This window comes from Seriola aureovittata, chromosome 15, assembly GCF_021018895.1.
Source record: "Seriola aureovittata isolate HTS-2021-v1 ecotype China chromosome 15, ASM2101889v1, whole genome shotgun sequence".
In the NCBI taxonomy this organism is placed as follows: Eukaryota; Metazoa; Chordata; class Actinopteri; order Carangiformes; family Carangidae; genus Seriola; species Seriola aureovittata.
Genome location: NC_079378.1, coordinates 14414895 through 14433476, shown reverse-complemented (window position 1 = coordinate 14433476; position 18582 = coordinate 14414895). Strand labels below are relative to the sequence as shown.

Sequence of the window (18582 nt, the reverse complement as noted above, 5' to 3'; positions counted from 1 at the left end):
AACATTGGTCCTGCTAGTATGTAGATGCATTAGTAGATGCTAAAGTAGCTACTCTCACACGAGATAGTCTTATCAAAGAACATTTCCTGTTTGCCAGACACACATTGTGTAAATAAAGCTGCACAAAGAGAAGTACCAAACCCATATTATTTAATTTCATCACATATCTCTAAATTAACATCTCTGGGATTTACAGATATCAGTAAATAAAAGCATGGCAGTGAGAGGACCACTGAAGTGATCACTGTTTTATTTAAATTTGGAGCCCACCAGTTCATACTATGCTGCAGTGATTGTGTTATATACACTATGACTTCTTACTACTGTTGTTTTAGGTCATAAATGAACTCAAAGGTTTAGTTACTAAATGTAATGGAAACTGGCGTCACTCAGTAACTGACCCATGATAACGGAATGATTTAGCCACTGTTGTTTATACACATATACAGCTTCTGCCTTTCAATATAGCACTTGATGTTAAATGCCGACGTCACAATCAGCTTTATTGTTTTCACCTACGAGAAGAGGCAATCTCTGATTTCTGTACAAAACATATACAGTAGTGTCCACACTAACACTAGTAGTAAGTACTAGTGCATGTTTGACACCAAGTTTAAGACCCACAAAAAAAGGCATTTCTGCATGATGGATTCAGGCAAATGCTGATAACTCATTTCTGCACTGATGAGAGCAACTCATTTCTCTCATTGCTCAGTATTATCCATTGTAACTTCCACTTCCACACTTCAGGCTGCAGAGGCATAAACATATTTGTATTTGTGTATATGTGGCAGCCAGTAGCTGTGGACTGTTAGTAATATGCAATATTATTAACTGCAGCCACGATTTAAGTTCCCAGTTATGTCATGGCAACACAACCAAGAAGTTAATATCAGATTCCTTAAGCTACTGTATCACAAGTTCTAGTTGAATGATACTGACAGCAAATCTTTACACAGTCACTCGTTAATGGTGCCACAGCATGTTACTGATTGCAATCTCTGGAGGTGAGCGGGCCAAGATTACAGTCTCTGTGAGGAGCCTGTGGCAATGTCTCCGCTGATGAGCAAGACCGAAGCGCAGACAACGATGTAACCACGTATGAATCAAGCCTGATTTGCATGTTGAGTAACGATAAATTAATATGCAAGCTTGTTATGTGTTTTTATGTGCGCAAACACCAGTGTGTTGCAATTCCAGCGCTGGTGTCGGTTTGCAGAGTGCAGTGGCTTGTGGGTACACTGGCTATGTACAGACCAGAGTGGAGCTCTTTTGAAGTTAGCCCCTACCGAAATGAATAAACCAGAATATGCCAAGCAAGAAAAAAAAAAAATCCCTTCAGGCCTGACTGAAAATATGACTGGACTAAATAATTATTCTACAGGATCTGTAGAAAAACACCGTCTATGTGAGTATTTCAGAAAATTATACATGGTTAATTGTCCGCTGTTAACCAGGGTGAAGTCTTTATTGATGAGCACGTTGTAACTGTGAAGCCTGGCCTAGCTAGTTATCTGCTCCTGCACAGAGCAGGTATATAGGTGGCTGATTTGCTCAGTTTGACATGTCTTCATCCAGCCAGCATGTTGCAGTGTGAGTGTACAGACCTTTCATTACCATCAAATTCGGCGACACAGATCAAAGGAAAGAAAAATAAACCAAAGAAAAAGAGCAGCTTTTCTGTCTTTGATGATGAAAGCAAACATCCACAGATGCGCTGTACCCTAAATATAGCATTTAATCATCCTATTTCTAATTGTGGCATCTATTCAGACTGATATATACTGTGGGATGAAAACATACATTTTTAGTGTCTTGACTGGAGCCGTTATTACGCAGCATGTTTCTATATAAAGGAGACATGCCTATACAGTATCTTTTTTAGTTCAGCCTGTCATTGGCTGCTTCATTTAAGCCCTGCTTCTTCTTAGATTTTCCAAAACATGACTAATTTAACAACTATAAAAGTGAATGGGTTTGAACTGTTGAATAGATTAAAGCAAGAAAGTGCCAGAAAACTGACACAAAATACCAAAACTGCTATCAGTAAAATCTAACTTCAAAGACAATCCCTGCAGTGCGAAGTAATAACAGGAAATAAAAGCATAATGAAAATGGATCTGAAAGAACTCACCTCATCAACTTTTCAAATTTTCAGAAATGAGCAATAACTCCACTTATTTAATGCAATTACAGAATATTTTTTTTACTTGTGTAACATGTATCACTCTAATGCAGCTGTTATGTTCTTTCTTTTTAAAATTATTTTGTAAAAGTGGGAGTATGGAGTGGAAATTTGTCATCACAAATTGCTTCCTGTGGTAAGATGGTAAGCTGTTAATACCCAAACCAAGGGGTATGATTGTGCTCTTGACTGTACTTAGTATTTTCCCCCTTTTAAAATGGTTTACTGCTAAACATGACACATCTGTACTCTGACTCACAGCTTCGTTTTCGTGCTGCATGTTTGTTGGTCTAACGACGGTCACTCGTCTATTTGGAGCAGCCTGACGAGCAGCTCACTCATGAACACTCCCGCGGCGAGGATGACGACCATGAACAGCAGAGTGAGGCCACGTCGTACCACCAGCTGCCTGACTGACAGAGCCACGTCCAGGGAAGCACCGAGCGCCTCCAGCTTCCCCTCTGCTGGACTCAAAGAACTGGGTCGACTGGTCTTTGTGTGGGTCTGGTTCTCGCCTGAGTCCAGGGCTGTGGGACAGAGATTTGATACAAGGGTTAACGTAGTAGTAATAGTTCCCAGAAAGATATGTAGATGTAAGTGGCTTCTGTTTACCCTTATTTTCTATCCCGAAGATGTCGTTCCTCTCTGTAATGTGGACTCCTGCTCTTACCAGCGCCTGTTCAGATATTTAAAACAACTAAGTTCTTTTGAGTATTTACGAAAAGAAAAAAACAGAAACAGAAAACCTGGCTGCAGTAGTAGGTATTGTCTACAATAGCGATATCATCAGCAATACTGTTGAATCAGTTCTATTTCTTCGAGTTACTCACCTCCTCAGTGGCTTTCTTCCAGTTTAGTTTGCACAGAAAAACAGTAAAGAACGTGGACTGTATCAAAACACAAATTAAAAACCCCGACCACAGCCCTGCAACAGAGATAAAAAGACAACAGTTCATCAACTTGAGTGAAAATTCAACTAAACTTATTTCATAAATGTTTGATCCGTCCTCACCTACTATGCCCATTTTGACAGGAAACATCAGAGACACTCCAATGGGGAACCCAATGAGGTAGTAACCCACCAAGTTACACACAGCACCAATCATTTGCTTCCCTGCGCCTCTGACAATACCTCCTGTCACACCCTGAGGAGGTAAAACAAAAAGAAATCTAAAATCTGTGCCAGAGTCAGGCTTGTTTTGCACAACAGTGGGATGAAGTGACTTGTACAGCGACGGTTCCCACCGCAAAGGCCTCAGCAACATGGATGAAACCATACATCTTCATGACATCAGCCACTCTTTGAATAATGTCTCTAAAAGCAAAATGCAAACATAGATATAAAAATGGACTTCCAAACAAACACAGGTGAGTGCAAAGCTGATTGAAATATATTTTTTGCTTGGATGCAGTAATGGTATCTACCATGTCTGAGGTAATGACGAAAAAATAAAAACACAAGCTCACTTTGCTGGTTAATACATGATGAATTACACATTACACAAGCCTGTTAGTTATTGTTTTTGAGCTAAGAATACACAAACCTACAAATGTTACACAGGTGTCAAAATCTGCACATACTTCTCTGTAGTGAAAATGTAACCGATCACATCCCTGGACACGCCAAGACAGGCTCCAATGACACACGAGACGATGGCTGGGTTAGGCGTCAGAAACACAGCACGTTATTCAAAAATGGCGGTGCAATATACGAAAGCATCAGCCAGGATATTTTAGTGACAGAGAAGACAGGAGACTCGGTGGAAAGATTTTCGGTGGCATAATCAAATCAGATCCAACGAGCTCTCCTCTGTAACGTAACTCCACACGGTGGTCACTGCCTCCTGTTTTGGGGACACTGTGGAGCAGATGTGTCAGGCTACATATTTGATTCATACATGCCAAGATGAGGGAGACCTTGCTGGACAGTTTGGCTTGCTCTGTGTTCCCAGCGCCGAGAGCGTTTCCAACCCGAACACTGGCAGCGACAGAGAAACCCATAGGAAACTGTGGTACAAGATGATGTAAGAAAACAACCACTCAACTCATAACTAAATATAGAACATTAATACGATTCTTGAGTAAAGTCCTAAAGGTCAATTCCAAACAAATCTTACTTTAACATACATCATGGCCAAGCCAGAACATAGCAGAACGCTCTCATAGAGTTATTTAGAATAAGAGAGAAATCCTTACTACAAGAAAAACAGTAATGTAAAGGAGTTACCATGTAAGCGATGGCAGCCAGTTCATAAACTATAGACTCAGCTCCTAACTCAACCTCACTGATGACGCCTGCCAGGAACCCTGCGATCTCATACAGCCACCACTCCAGACAGTGCATCAGCATGCTGGGGATGGCCAGGCGGAGGAAAGAGCCCCACTCCTGCAGACAGTCTCCTGACCAACCTGGGAGATTTCAGTGAAATGTATTTATGAGAAATGTTACGCTGCCATTTCAGTGACAGAGGACAGAAAATATTTCATTAGTGTCGAGGTTAAATTATGCCAATACGGTAAACGATTCTTATTAATTTTCTAGGAGGTTTCCTAGAAAGAGCTGTATCATTTGGCCGTCATTATAGATTAATAGAGATAGTTTTCTATCTGCACATGTCCAGTTAATTTCAATTAACTGCTGAGCTGGAGTAACCCAGAGTGCAGCTGAACACGAACGCATCATCTACAGCCGTACAGCTCAACACATATGGAGAATGAAAGTTCACAATAATAAATCAATTCTGAAGTCTAATGCAACAGTCCTGCAACAAATCTTGCATTAATGAAGGTTATAATTGTATTGAAATGGAACAGTTATTTAAAGGAAATAAGCTAACTAAGCTGACTTGTCTTTAAACTTTGTCTCTACTTTCCTGGTAATTAGCACCAAATGCTTTCCAGAAATCGTTCAAGAAATCATTAAGAAGTAATTGTCAAATAAAAAAGTTATCCCCACAATAATTGAATCCCCTAAATTTACCATCCCACGTAGCTTTGTGCAGGCCCCTGGCGCAGATGTACACATACAAGAACACGGCCAAGGAATACTGGGAGATGGCATTGGCAGCTGCAGATCCACTTTATTGGTGTCAAGAGATTTAAACAACAACAAAAGAAGCGGGGGAAAAAAAAGTCACTCATACAAAGAAGTCATCAGGTAAATCCTCCAGCTGACTGTCAAGATTGATAATCAACATTATAATCTAGCTTTGAAAGCATTGAAAATTAGACTCACCTGAAGAGTACATTATTATGAGTGTATACTCACGCAATCCCCAGGTCGAGGAGATTGAGGAAGATGTAGTTGATTATTGCATTTAAAACATTCCCCAAGGCTCCTGATATCACCTGTGGCCACATGATGCCCTGTGAACCAAAGCATGCCGTTTAAAAAAAAAACACACACACACACACACCAGTGCACCTGCTGTTTGTTCCCGTCTCACAGTACATGTTCCCTTTCTAAACACACCCACCAAATGATATCATTACCTACAAACTTTCAGTCGTTATTTGGTTTCACATCAGTGGTCTTACAGTCATTACATGCACCTGATTCTGAAGATACCTCCCCTGCAGCTGGTACATGAAGGCAGCCTGCAGAAGCCAACACAAGCCAATGAATGAGGTTAATTAGATCAATAATGCGACACAACAACCATTCAATACAGTGTGTAGGGGTGCAGATAGAAAAAGAAAAGAAAAATTTGTAAAACCACGGGGGGGGAAGCTGAACTCACTGGCAGAGCCGGCATAAAGATCTTCACATACAGCTGGGAGAGTCTTTATGGCAGACAGAAAAAAGGGAAAATTATGAATTATTGCAAAAACAACAACAAAAAAAAAATCATACTGAATAACTTAATTCATGAGTAAGTGTATTTTTAGCATCTGTCTTTTCTTTTGCAATTTTATGGCTGTGGATGGACTGATTCGTTCACCTGGCGACCTCCGCACTCTGCCTGACAGCCAGCAAAATGGGCTGAGTGTTAATGAGGACGGCCCAACAGGGGAAACAGGCTAAGAGCAGAATCAGAGCTCCCCGTTGGAGTATCACCCCTACACGCTTTAGGTTACCACTCCCATAAGTCTGCAAAGAAGGGGTCAGAAAGATGGGGAAATAAAATAACACTTGCTGATGTGCAAGAAAGAGGGCAAACCTGACACAGGAAAACAAATGTGAAACAGCATACTGTGAACACAGCAGCAGCTGGTCAGGACTGAACTGGTTATATAAATAATTAATAAATAATACCTGAGATATGAGAGTATCACATGCTGATGCCAAACCACAGCCAATGGAAATACCTGTGACATTTATTACCTGTATTGAAATTAAATAGAAACAAGAGCACAGAGAGAAAATAAAACCGATATAGCCTCAGATAGATGAATGTCTGAACAAAATAAATGGTCAAATTCGAAGGCAACGTTATGAAAGAGAATGAGCAGTGATCCTTGAGAGCAAAATGCCAATAAAAGCAGAAACAAAGCTCAAGCGAGAGAGCTCACCGCTATTGCTAACGCCACCCCTGCCAGCTCTGTTTTCCCCAGGTGACCGCAGAACACCATGCTGACGAAGCCGATCAGGAAGCTCATCAGCTGTGAAATGAACTGAAAAACAAAATCATGCTCCCTGCTCTTCAGAACGATAAAAACATAAATGAACAACAACAAACATGCAAAACAAGCAGTAGCTGATTCAGTTGTTATTCATAAAGAAAACCAAAAAAAAAAAACCCAATTGTTTCAAAAAGGCCTTGAGGTAAAAAAACAAACAAAAAAACAACAATTTTGTATTTGCTCTGGCAGCTGACATGTGTTATGCTTTGGTTTTGCTGCGCCTCCTTTGTATTTCTAAACGTCTTTACTACCTCTCTTTTCTTCTTTAGAAAATAGTTCCACTGATTGCTGGTGTAGGTTTTTTGACAGCCTTTGGCATCAAAAGGTTTGCACAAAAGGAAACTAAATGTCCTCATCTATCAAGCTCCGTGTTTGTGCAATGAAATGGAAGTCAGTGAAAAGTGGACACAGGTTGGGTTCTCCAAATTGCTTAACTATTTTTCTGCACCGTAAGTTTATGGAATATTGAAAATATTTTTGGAAAAATATCTTGGATATATGAATTCATAAGCAGGTCTATGAATTTGAGATTGTGGGAGAGAAACATTTATGTGTTTTAGGGGTTATCTTTAAGTAAGATTCCTTTAGGAGTTGATTTAATTAATTTTGATATAGATTAGGTTCGTTTTTTTTTATGTGGAACTTCTTCTAGATCATCTTCAAATGCTGATTAAGTATCACCAAGCTTTGCTATGACGGACTTCCAACATATCAAGCTGTATTTGTCTGACACTTGATCTATTGATGCCTCTAAGGCATTTATTATTGCTACATGTCATGGCCACACTTGAACCAATTATTTTTCTAATTAGTCCCACTGGTTTGGTCTGGTTATTAAACCGTTAATTACTGCTATCATAAAGCAGTTGCAAAGAAAAGTGAAAATAAATATTGGTGTAACACAATCCTCATGTTAAAAGTAAAGCAGCAACTTTTCAAATGAAAAGAAACTCAGAAATATTCACTTTTATTATGGTAATAAGTGGCATACATTGAATTTATGCCACTTAATCTAATTTATAGCTGGTTTCAAAAACATACAGTCCTAACAGCCTGTATTTAATGAGTCACACTCAATCATTCTGAACAATGCTGCAGACTTAGTACCTCTAGCTTTGAAAATGACTCTTATTAACTGGTTTATCTAAACACAATCTTACCACAGGTCCTGCCAGTTTCAAAAACTGAACTGTTTCATTCTTGTAGTCCACAGGTATCCAGAGCTTGATACTTTTCAGGCAGGATCCGCAGCATGAGTCAACACTGCGAGCAGCAGCAGCAGCAGCAGCAGCAGGTGATTCGTCTGCTGTGGACTGTCCATTTACTCCCTTACATGTGTTTTTTGTAGCTAAATCTTCCATACTGAAATTAGATTTGGTAGAAAACAGCACTCAGAACTGAATGATGTTCATACAGTACAATTCCCTTCAGACACAGACAAGAAGGCTGGGAGTAATCAATAACCAATTACCTGGACAATAATCTATAACCAAGGCAATGTCTGCCTACCTTGCTGTCTGTCCGTGAGAGTGGGCAGATACAGTACACCGGGGGTTTGCTACATGTCAGATCTCTCCACCCCTGACACATCAGTAAGCTGTGCACTGTAAACGGTGCCAAAATAAAGCTGGTTGCTTTTCCTCTCCGTTGCTCTGCAGAGTCACAGATCTTCACTCTTTCACCAAAGTTCCAAAGAATAAAATGTTTTTTGTATGAATTGTATGAATATGCACGCCTATAGTTAAAAATACTGCATGAGCAAGAATGCTTTCACCCTTTTTCACCCAGACCTTAATGGAGCATTGATGGGAGGTGGAAGTTATGACGGCAACAGTTTATTCCTGTAGAGAATAAAGTAGGAAAAGCTTCTTTGAGCTGTTAAAGTGTGGTCTGTATTTTGCTTCCGGTCTATAAAGCATTAAGTGGCCTGGCACCTGAATATATACTCCACATTCTCCCATTTTATCAACCAGGTAGATCCCTCGGGTCCCAGGACAACCTTCTTCTTCAAATTGAAAAAGCTCATTCCAAACCAGGCGGTAGAAAATGTAGTGTTTATGCTCCAAAAGTATCGAACAGTCTGCCAGCTGATTTCTGCTTTGCACCAACAGATGTTTTGTTTTGTTTAGCTTTTATTTAGGTATGTGTGTGTGTGCACGCGCATCTGTGTGCATGAGTGTGTGTATCTGTGTGTGTATAATGTCAATGTTTTATTTTTTAACTTTTTATCACTCTGTAGAGCAATTGGCTTAAACAATTAAGATAAACGACACATTGTCTTTGCTACTAGAAATGTAATAAGAGGTTAAATGATTCTGTCACTGGCTCATCCTGCTGTGGATTTGTGTTCTCTTTCTATACATATCTTGCGTATGTAGCCATTTTGGTTTAGTCATACCTAAAAGCTAAGTATTAATGTAAAACATTAAAACAATTTCATTGTGGGCCATAAAAACAAAATAATAAGCGGAAAGGTGCTAAAGAATTCTCTGTGGGTTTCAAAGGCTTCTGTGACACAGACTCATTCAACAGTCAGGCAGTGCAGAGATATTCCCTTCCAAAGTTTTTATGCGTGCCTCATCCCAACCAATCAGAGAGGGAGCTCGTGGCTGTAAATCAGTACACGAACACGCTTCTGGTCTACTACTCCTCTCACACTGAGGCTTCACACTAGCATTAGCTGCCGGAAGACGTCGCTATGGCTGACTCACAGGCTAGCGAGCTCCTGGTTTCCTGCATCATATCTGGTTTTGATTTTATTTTAAAAGGCCACTAAAAGCCAAAGGTGATGGAGAAACAACATACTGAATGCTAGAAATAAAAAAGACACTCTTGATGAAATCTAACAAGTCATTTTCATGACTGCAGGGATACTGGAAGAACTGACATTACATTTCTCATATTTTCCCCTCATGAGGGAAATCACTGAGTCTGTCACTTTAAAACAACACACATGCTTGCAGCTTGTATCCCGTCACCTCTTCATGTAGGATGTTTTATTCTTCCTGCCATAGTAACACCTCTCAGTTAGGTGTTCCTCTCTCTGGTTGTGGCTATGAGAAGCTCCCATTGGGTGGCGCTGTTTTGCTCTTGCTGAAATTCAAACGCTGAAAAATTCCTGGCACATCAGGCTGCTTCAATGAACTTTGAATGGATTTCTGATCATTTATGATATCAACATTTGTCTCTCCTTAGGCTTAATTCAAGTCATTAAAAACAGCCAAGCACTCAGTTAATTGTTGAAATTTCACCTGTTTTCATTGTCTCAGGGGTCAAACGGAGAAGAGAACAACAGAGAGGAGAAGGGGAAACTAGCCGAGGCCAATGGGAGAGGAGAGGGGGTGACACCTCGTGTAGACTCTCATTCATTTTCCTGGTTCAGTGATGCAGCAAGGCCCACCGGGTCCACCCACCCACCAAATTGTATTTCTCCGGCCCCCCCCCCCTCCATCCCAACCACACGCGCAGAATCACACACACGTAAATATGTTCCACCAACCAGCAGGGCTGGCGTCCGCCGTGACGTCACACTGCAGTTCTTCTCGGGCTCCACTGGATGACAGTGGCAAGTCACCGCTTGCACATGACGAGCCGTCATTCTTAATGGCGACCGCTCAGAGTGTGTGTACGTGAGTGCATTTGTATATGTGTTTGTGTTTGTGTGCATGTGCGTTTGGGTGGGGTTTGCGCTGGATGGGTAGTGATGGGGTATTGAGGAGGTGGAGAGGGTTTATTTGAGGGGGTAGGTGGGTTGATGGAGGTGTAGGAGGTGGTGGTGGTGGTGGTGGTGGGGGACTGGTGGGTGTGGGGGGGCGGGCAGTAAAATCGCAAATGAGAGGAAATTGTTTTGAGTCACAGCAGATTTGGTGGAGTGAGATAAGGGCTGATGACGGTGGTGGTGGTGTGATTAGGATTAGGGTGGGTGGGTGGGTGGGGGGGGGTTTGGAGAGAGTAGAAGGTAGTGATGGTGGTGGGGGTGGATGGGTGGTGGGTGTGCGTGCATGGAAGGAGGTTTTGGGAGGGGTGAGAGTATTTGCACTCTCAGTGTCACTGTGTGTGTGTTGGGGTGAGCGTTTATCTGTGTGTGTGTGTGTGTGTAGGTTGTGAAATTTTTCCTGACTATGAGAGAGGGGAACTGAGAGAAAGATGAGGAGATGGGTGGTTTAGATAATGGCGGCCAGAGAGAGCAGATGAGGGCAGAGCATGTCACACAGAAAGATAGAGTGCGATGGAAGAAGAAACAGTGAATGAAACAAAAGAAGTGAACATTTGATAGAGAGGCGGAAAAAAAAAAGAAAAAAAAGGGATGAGAGGATGGATGGAGGGAGAGACGCTGAAAGAGTGCCAAAATGATTTCCGATGTGTTCTGTTCCCTTCTTTGTTGGTTACGTTGTGGGTAGCTTTGGCGGCGAGCGCTTTAGGGGGTTTTGGAGGGAACAATGACGCAGAGGGACCCGTTGCGTCTGCTCCAGCTGATAATGATGATGCCTGAAAATGATAACAATAATAAGTAGCTTCGTGTGGAACCCTAAAACCACTGGCACGTGACGCATACGTCATAGATTATCACACATGACACACTGCACTGGACACACAGACATGGCTATCTCACGTTGGCAGTGTGTGTGAGGGTGGTCAGGGCGAGACACAAAGGGAGACAGGGGTGGAAATGGGGGGGGGGTTATGGGCTCGGAGCCTGTCACCTGCACACACTTCATTCATTCGCATGCGGGATGAACGTATGAGATGTATCCTGAAAGTCAAAAACAAAATAAATGCATTTATAGCTGCCCCACTGCAGACAAAAAAAAAAGAGAAAAAGAATCAAAAGCAGCCACTCAGAGGAAGCTGAACCCTACTGAGAAGCAATATTTTGAAATGTGGTAAAACCTGAATGAGATGGCAGGGAGGGGGGGGGGGGTGGGGTGGGGGGTGCTGGTTGGGGTTGGGCGGGGCACGGGGTTTGGGGCTGGGGGTGGGGGTAAGAGGGCGTGTGGGTTTGTCGAACATATTTGACCGCATTTTCAGTTTTTAAATCTGCAGAACGTCAAGCTCTTCATTTGAATTTTCGACTCTAACAAATAATTGAAGCGTGGACTCATCTCACCAAAAAAAAAGAAAGGAAGGAAAAAAAAAAAAAAATGACGATATAGATGAAAAGTAATTCAGCCATGACTAAAGCAGAAGAGAATTTGCTGTCTGCTCTTTTGATGATGTATGAGCTTTTGAATTTCTTTGGTGAGTCATATAGAAATTACTTGAAATAGTCACAGCGATGCTGCACTCACATTGTGTACTAGGTGCTATAAATATGTTGTGAGAATTCTAACTTCATCATTCTCATGAGGAAGGTTGACAGAGACCGAAGGGGAGAGATACTCTTCTTCGACTACAAATTACACTCATAACATGTAACCGTGGAGCCTCTCAGGTAGCTGGGTCAGATTATGCCTTAATGAATTCCTTGTCTGACCTGCCGCTAAAACAGGCATCATGGGAACACGTTGCAATTCCTCTGTTGATTTAACAGTGCTGTCCTAATGCAATGGACGAGACTTCTCAAATGCCACCAACCCTGATTTGTCTTCTGTGACTCATCCAGTCTCTAAAACAATGCGGCACCGTGCTGCTCGGTCCCTCATGACACACTGTCCTTTCCATTGCACCCTTGATGAAGCTGTGGGTTTGTCCGCAGGGGTAAACACAAACAGACAGCACCAAAGGGTGTCTCAGGGACCACTCACACCTGCAAAAACAAGGGCAGAAAACAAAAAAAAAAAAGAAAAAAAAGAAAAGAAAAAAAATGGAAAATTTCAGAAGTAAACAGGTCTCCGGGGACATCTTGTATGACTCAGTCAAAAAGCCTCCCATTAAGCTCACGGTGTTATTATGTACGACTGTGTGTTTTTGTCTGGTGCGTGACGGGGTCATAGGGCTGCATTAGATATGACAGATTCATGCTTGGAACTGATGTTGTGCTTTGTTGACTCAGAGTGAAGAGGCTCATTGCTCTGGCAGCTTGGTTGACCTTGGAGAGGAGGCAACCTGTTTCTTTCACTTTCAGTTTCACCCTTGGGAGCTTTTTTTTTTTTCTTTTTTTTTTTCCTCTTCTCTTTCTCGCCTGAGGAAGTGAAGCGCGAGATGTACGATCTGACGTGAGAGTCACAGGAGGAGAGCGGGACCAGGCCTCACCTACAGCGCATCACGCCTAATACACACCAGCAGCTTGTGACACTTTGAAAGTCTTAAAAATCAATCCTTACAGGTTTTGACAAGTGGCTGAAAATAACAACGCAGTATCTTTGTTTTGGAAATCGACTGAAAACAAAGGGATTATCGGATTTGCTCAGTGTACATGCTTGACACATACAGTACACAGGTATTAATTACATGACAGAGCTTCATTGGAGCATGCACACCACATTTTACCTCTTGAAATCAGGACTATAAACTTGTGAACTTGCACAATACAAAGCAGGGAGGGCAATTCCATTACTGAAGTTAAGATATGACTGATTTTAGCTGTAAATATACAGTAGATAAGGAATGTTTAACTCCATTTAAGATATACAATTTAACACTTAGAATAATATTCAAAATAATGTGCTGTTTCACTTCCAGATTTACCTCGACTAAGACTCAGCATCACTTTAAAAAAAAAAGGTGCAATCTAAGAATTTAAAATATTTTTTCATATAATTTAGCATATTTTTCTACAAACTCAAGTTTTTCACACTTCAGAGTAAGAGCGTGTTGGTTTTCTGTGGTGCTCCAGAAGATGCTGAAACACTTGAGTAAGTAACGTGGTGTATTTGACTGTCTCCAAGTCTTAAGTTGTGTATTAAAAACACTTCAATAACACATGTGGAAATGTTGTGGAACTGAAACAAAGAAATGTTTTATAACTGCAATTGTTCAGTATGAAAAAAAGAAGAAGAAAAAAGCCAACAGTCAGGGCTTCCAGCTCGCTGCCCTTTATGATTCATATACTGCGTCATAGTGACTAAATTTTAGGTGCTACAAGGCAGGCGTTACTCCTAAACACATACTGTATTAAAATGAATTACTTACATCAAACATCATTTAACAGACTAAACGTATGTCAAAAAAAAAAAAGATTCAAAAATGAACAAAACCTATATATATATATATATATATATATATAAAAAATAATGAAACTTTTACATCTTATTAAGACACTTAATCTTGAATCTGTAAGAGCAGAATCAGTTCCCGTGCATTCAGCAAAACACCCCAAGCTCAATGGGGTTTGTAGGAGTCCAGACCTCTTCTGGAGAACACACGACTGCAGAGTAAAATATCTGCCTCTTGTTTTCTCGTCGGACCGATTTGTGGAAGGTTACTCATCTGATGAGTGTGGACGCACAAACAAAGTGCAATGCATTCAAGAGGAGGAATCAGTCTTCCTGCTTTCTTTAGACTCATCTCTCGGTCCATGTGTTCATTCTCCATCACATGCAACACTAATTTCTGATACATATTTGAAGATTATATACATTTACAAAGCTCTGTGATGGGCTAAGATGTAATCAGATCTGTTATAAAACACTTTAAGAAAACACAGAGATAATTCATATTGTTTTAAACCTTTTTTTTGGTTCCCACACAATGACATTGGAAGGGGAACTACAGATCGACATACAGCAGGCTTCTGTTTTTTTCCATTGATTCGTGTCTGATTTGGTTTTGGACCAAATGTGAGAGAGAGTAATGCCTCTTTTCAGCATTTACAAACTGTGCCCGGGCCAGGGCAGGATTTGGCCCGGTGTGGATGTTTGTCCATGTGTTACACATGGTGTTTGAACAGTTTGGCCAAATATGTAGTCTGACACTAGTTAAAGGTCACAACCACAGAGAAACCTTTTACACTCCTCCCTCATTCCTTTCTCAACTATATAAACTTTCCCAACTCAGTACGTGGTAGCAAAATATTAATAATCAAACTGTCTCTCATTGTTGCCATGGCAACACCGTGATAAAAGCTAATATCTACTCTGTGTTCTTTCACACCTGACTGTTTCCAGTCTCCTGAAAGTTGCATAAACCACTTAACTAAAATGTTCCCAAAATGAAATGCTTTAAAGAGATGCACGTGTCCATGAATACGAGAGAGCCTCGGAATAATTTGTACGAACGTGTGCTCACGCACACAGCTGCGTACATGCTCACACCGCAGAGAGTGTGAGAAGACACCAGTGAGGTTACACAGTGTGTGGAGATGGCCGACGAGGAGCTCCTCCTTCTCCAGACAGAGATTTGAGGGTTTTTTTTTTTTCTTTTCTGTATTTTTTTGCTGTTAGGGCAACCTGAAGCAGCACAACCAGCTACTACTAATACAAATGGACTGAATTAATCTTATTCTTGTTCAGGGACATGAAAGTGGATGGAGGAAATTGGGGAAGGGAGGGAGTTGGTGGTGGGGCGGAGTGTGTGTGTGTGTGTGTGTGTGGGGAGGGGGCAGTGGTGGTGCTGTGCGTTAGTGATGAGGCTTGAAAAGAGATGAAGCTGGGAGGGAGGGGGAGGGCAAGGGGGGAGGACTGGAGAGTATGAGTTAAATGCAGAGAGAATTAGAATGAATGATGACAAGATCTGCTCCTTACGTCCCATCTTTTTATCCTCACTTTAGGATTCAGGCAGAACGAAGGAAAGAGAAGCCCGATGTTTGTCTCCACATGAACACATGTAAAATAATGTTACTACCTAGTGATGAACTGACAGTTTGGAAATGAGCTAATGCTGCTGTTGAAAGCTCGCCTGATTGCCAGTCAGGTTGCAGCATAAATGCTTTGTTTTTGTTTTACAGTAACCTCGTGTCATCTGACAGCTGGTGAATAATGAGTCTGTTTGAAATGCAGCTTTGTCACAAAGTCCTCTGCTACTGAAAGGAAGAAAAGTCAGAAGAGGAAGCAGATTTTTGTGATTAAGAAATCAACACATTCAATATGAAATTAAAGCAAAAGTTCGATCACACTGCACAGTGCAAGAAACGTTTTGTTTTTCCTTTTTTTGATTTCTCTAATAACCAAGATATTGTTTCTCATTGACTTTACATTAGTTTGGCGCAACAGTGTAGTAAGTGATGATATGGTGATTAATACAAATTTTAATAGCAATTTCATACTATTTTTATCCAGCAGAACCATGTGAATTGATTTATTTTGCTTTGAATTACCCAAAAGGTTTTTACAGGGTTCGACACTAAACAGTGATGCTAATGTGATTTACATCTAATGTAATTTTCTTTTCTATTGTGACCTTTTTCTGTTTCATTCTTTCTCTCTGTGGCATTTAACTTGTCTGCACAACTCTCATCAGTGTTAATGTGGGATATTTAGTTTGGTAACAATAAAAGGCTGACCCCCTTTTACTGTGTTAAACTGCTTTTGTTCATTTCTAGAGCTGCAGCAATTAGTTGATTAACTGATTGGCTGAGAACATTTAATTGCCAACTATTTTGATCATCGATAATCGAATGATTCGTTCGCAGGTTCTCAAATGTGAAGGGGTTGTTGCTTCTCTTGGTTTTACATGATGGTGAACTGAAGATGTTGAAAGACATTTGATGACGCCACCTTGTGCCGCAGGAAGTTGTGGACATTTTTCATCGTTTAGACCAAATAACTGATGGATTAATTGAGAAAATAATTAGCAGATTAACCAATAATGAAAGTTAATTGTAGCCTTAAAAATGTTCTGTAGTATACTGTACATCTGGTGTGTCTGTGTAATGTTTGGTTACGTGTCGACCAAAAAGAAATCATTGACTTAGTCGTGTTGATCACAACACATTTGACACAGCCTCTTCAAACCCGACCCAACAGAGGGAGAGCAGAAGGGTAGCAGTGGGAAATATGTATACAGGATACAGATGGTTGATTCAGTCCACAGACTGCATTTTAAATAATTACAAGAGCAGCAACATCATGCTGGCAGTAAACCATCTAAAGACTAATTTCTCTATTTCATTAACATTTGGTTCGACAGTTTATGTTAATCATCGGGCTGATATCTTGATTTTAACCAGGGAGGCTGTAAAAGGTCGAATCATTTTTGTTGTTTCTTTCGATTTTTTTTTTTTAATTCCCTCTTTTCACTTGTGCATCATTCAGCAGAAGATGGTGTTTCAGATTTGACAATGCTACGCTTTCAGTGAATGCAGTTTATGAGACAATATGGCATTGTAACTACACAGCTGTGGGCTGTGATTGCAAAGCCCTGTCTCTTTTGGGTTTGTGCGTATACATACGTGTGTGTGTGAGTGTGTGTGGTTGTGTGTGTGTGTGTGTGTTGCCTACAGGTGACTCATCGCACTGCAGATGACCACAATGTTTTTCTGCTGCTTGAGCGTTCATGGCTCTCTTTCTACCTCTCCCTCTCCAATGATTCTCATATCTCACTCCCTTTTTTTCTGTTTCTACTTCTCTCTTTCTCTTGCTATCCCTTTCCATCACTGTTTTCCTTCCCCAGATTACATAAAGCCATGTCTCATCCAATTGTGTCTGCACGCCACAGAAATGAGAGAAGAGACAAAGAAACAGAACGTGTACATTTTGAGAACATGTCATACATGTAATTCGGTTTTTGCGTGGTACATTACGCCTGAGAAGGCTGGCCACCAGCAGGAGACGCTTCATCCAGCCCAGGTATAATGAGCCATAATGTCATGTTACGATCTGATTGGCAGATAGGGGCGGGAAGAGGGGAGACAGAGAGAGAAAGAAAAAGAGAGGGGAAGAGAGAGAGGGGGAATAATGATGGTGATGATGATGATGAGGGGCCATGAGGCGAAACAAAGGCAGTATAAAAAAAGAAAGAAAGGTGAGGATCAATTTATGCTTGCCACCTCATTTTCCGCTTCCCCTCTCCCCCCTCACCTCTCTCACCCAGCGTCAAACTCGCATCAATCATACAGCCATTTACCCCCATCCCTCTCTCCCTCTCAATTACACTCTCCCCTCCATTTCTTGTCCTCTGCTTTCCTGTCATCTGCATCCAGTGTCACCGTCAGTGTGGCTGAGTTTTAATTTTTCTTTTTAGCATCATTTCAAATGCGTTTTTTATTTCTTCTCTTTGAGAAAAGGGCTGAACCCTCGTTTGGACAACAGAACTCTTTTAAGAGGCAGCAGCAAGCAAACACATGCACACACTGACATGTGCACAAACATGATTTGTAAGTGAGCTTGGCTGAATTTTACTGGGAACTTCAGCTTTGCCAACATGGGCACACTGTGCTGTCCAGAAGAAGGGATCTGAAGGATTTGGTATCAAAACTGATTATCTGATTCAAAGATTTATAGTTTAAGAAGGATTGCATGAAATTAAGTTGTTAAATACTATACTACTGGATGTTCTACTGTGTGTTCATTTTAGTTTGTTACTTTTCCATTTTGTCCGTTACCTTTTTTTGATCACCCAAAATGAGCAAAAATACAATATGTTGCATTGTTATTCACATTTTCAGTTATTCATTTCAATATCTTGGTATGTATTTTGTTTAGGAAATCTTTATGCCAGAAAAAACATTGATGAAGTGATATTTTCTAAAGCCAGGTGCACATATAACACAATAATATCTGTTATCATGCATCAAATTACTAATTTTCTTTATAAATAACTGCAAATAAATCAATATTTGTTGATTTTTAAGGCCACCATAATCAAAAATGTAAGATTGTAGATTAACCTAATCTTGGACATGCACATGCAGGCATGCAGGCATACGCGCACACACACACACACACACACACACACAC

The 18582-nt window shown here is 40.9% G+C and overlaps 1 protein-coding gene across 3 annotated transcripts; it reads right to left on the bottom strand.

Moving 5' to 3' along the window:
* Positions 1–133: 133 nt before the first annotated feature.
* On the bottom strand, positions 134–8545 carry LOC130182940 (multidrug and toxin extrusion protein 1-like). Of its 3 annotated transcripts, none has more exons than XM_056398163.1 (16): positions 8318–8545; positions 7969–8170; positions 6698–6799; positions 6441–6509; positions 6127–6275; positions 5926–5968; positions 5738–5782; positions 5454–5551; positions 5166–5263; positions 4413–4594; positions 4084–4192; positions 3767–3842; positions 3431–3500; positions 3016–3330; positions 2798–2861; positions 134–2712 (listed from the first exon to the last, which is right to left on the bottom strand). In XM_056398163.1, exons 2-16 carry the CDS (start codon positions 8167–8169, stop codon positions 2486–2488), a joined length of 1848 nt encoding a protein of 615 aa, XP_056254138.1. In that variant the 5' UTR covers position 8170; positions 8318–8545; the 3' UTR covers positions 134–2485. The 3 variants fall into 3 exon arrangements, with proteins under 3 accessions (XP_056254138.1, XP_056254137.1, XP_056254139.1); XM_056398162.1 differs by having other exon boundaries at positions 8280–8345; XM_056398164.1 differs by lacking the exon at positions 8318–8545 and having other exon boundaries at positions 3016–3110; positions 3198–3330; positions 7969–8266.
* Between the last annotated feature and the right edge of the window lie 10037 nt (positions 8546–18582).

Excerpts from the sequence above, each read along its gene's own strand:
- LOC130182940 (XM_056398163.1), bottom strand. The coding sequence starts at position 8,169 with ATGGAAGATTTAGCTACAAAAAACACATGTAAGGGAGTAAATGGACAG. Across the intron at positions 6,800-7,968 it reads TGAAACTGGCAGGACCTGTG|TTCATTTCACAGCTGATGAG; the intron begins GTAAGATTGTGT and ends TTTGTTTTTCAG. Across the intron at positions 3,501-3,766 it reads TACATTTTCACTACAGAGAA|AGACATTATTCAAAGAGTGG; the intron begins GTATGTGCAGAT and ends TTTTGCTTTTAG.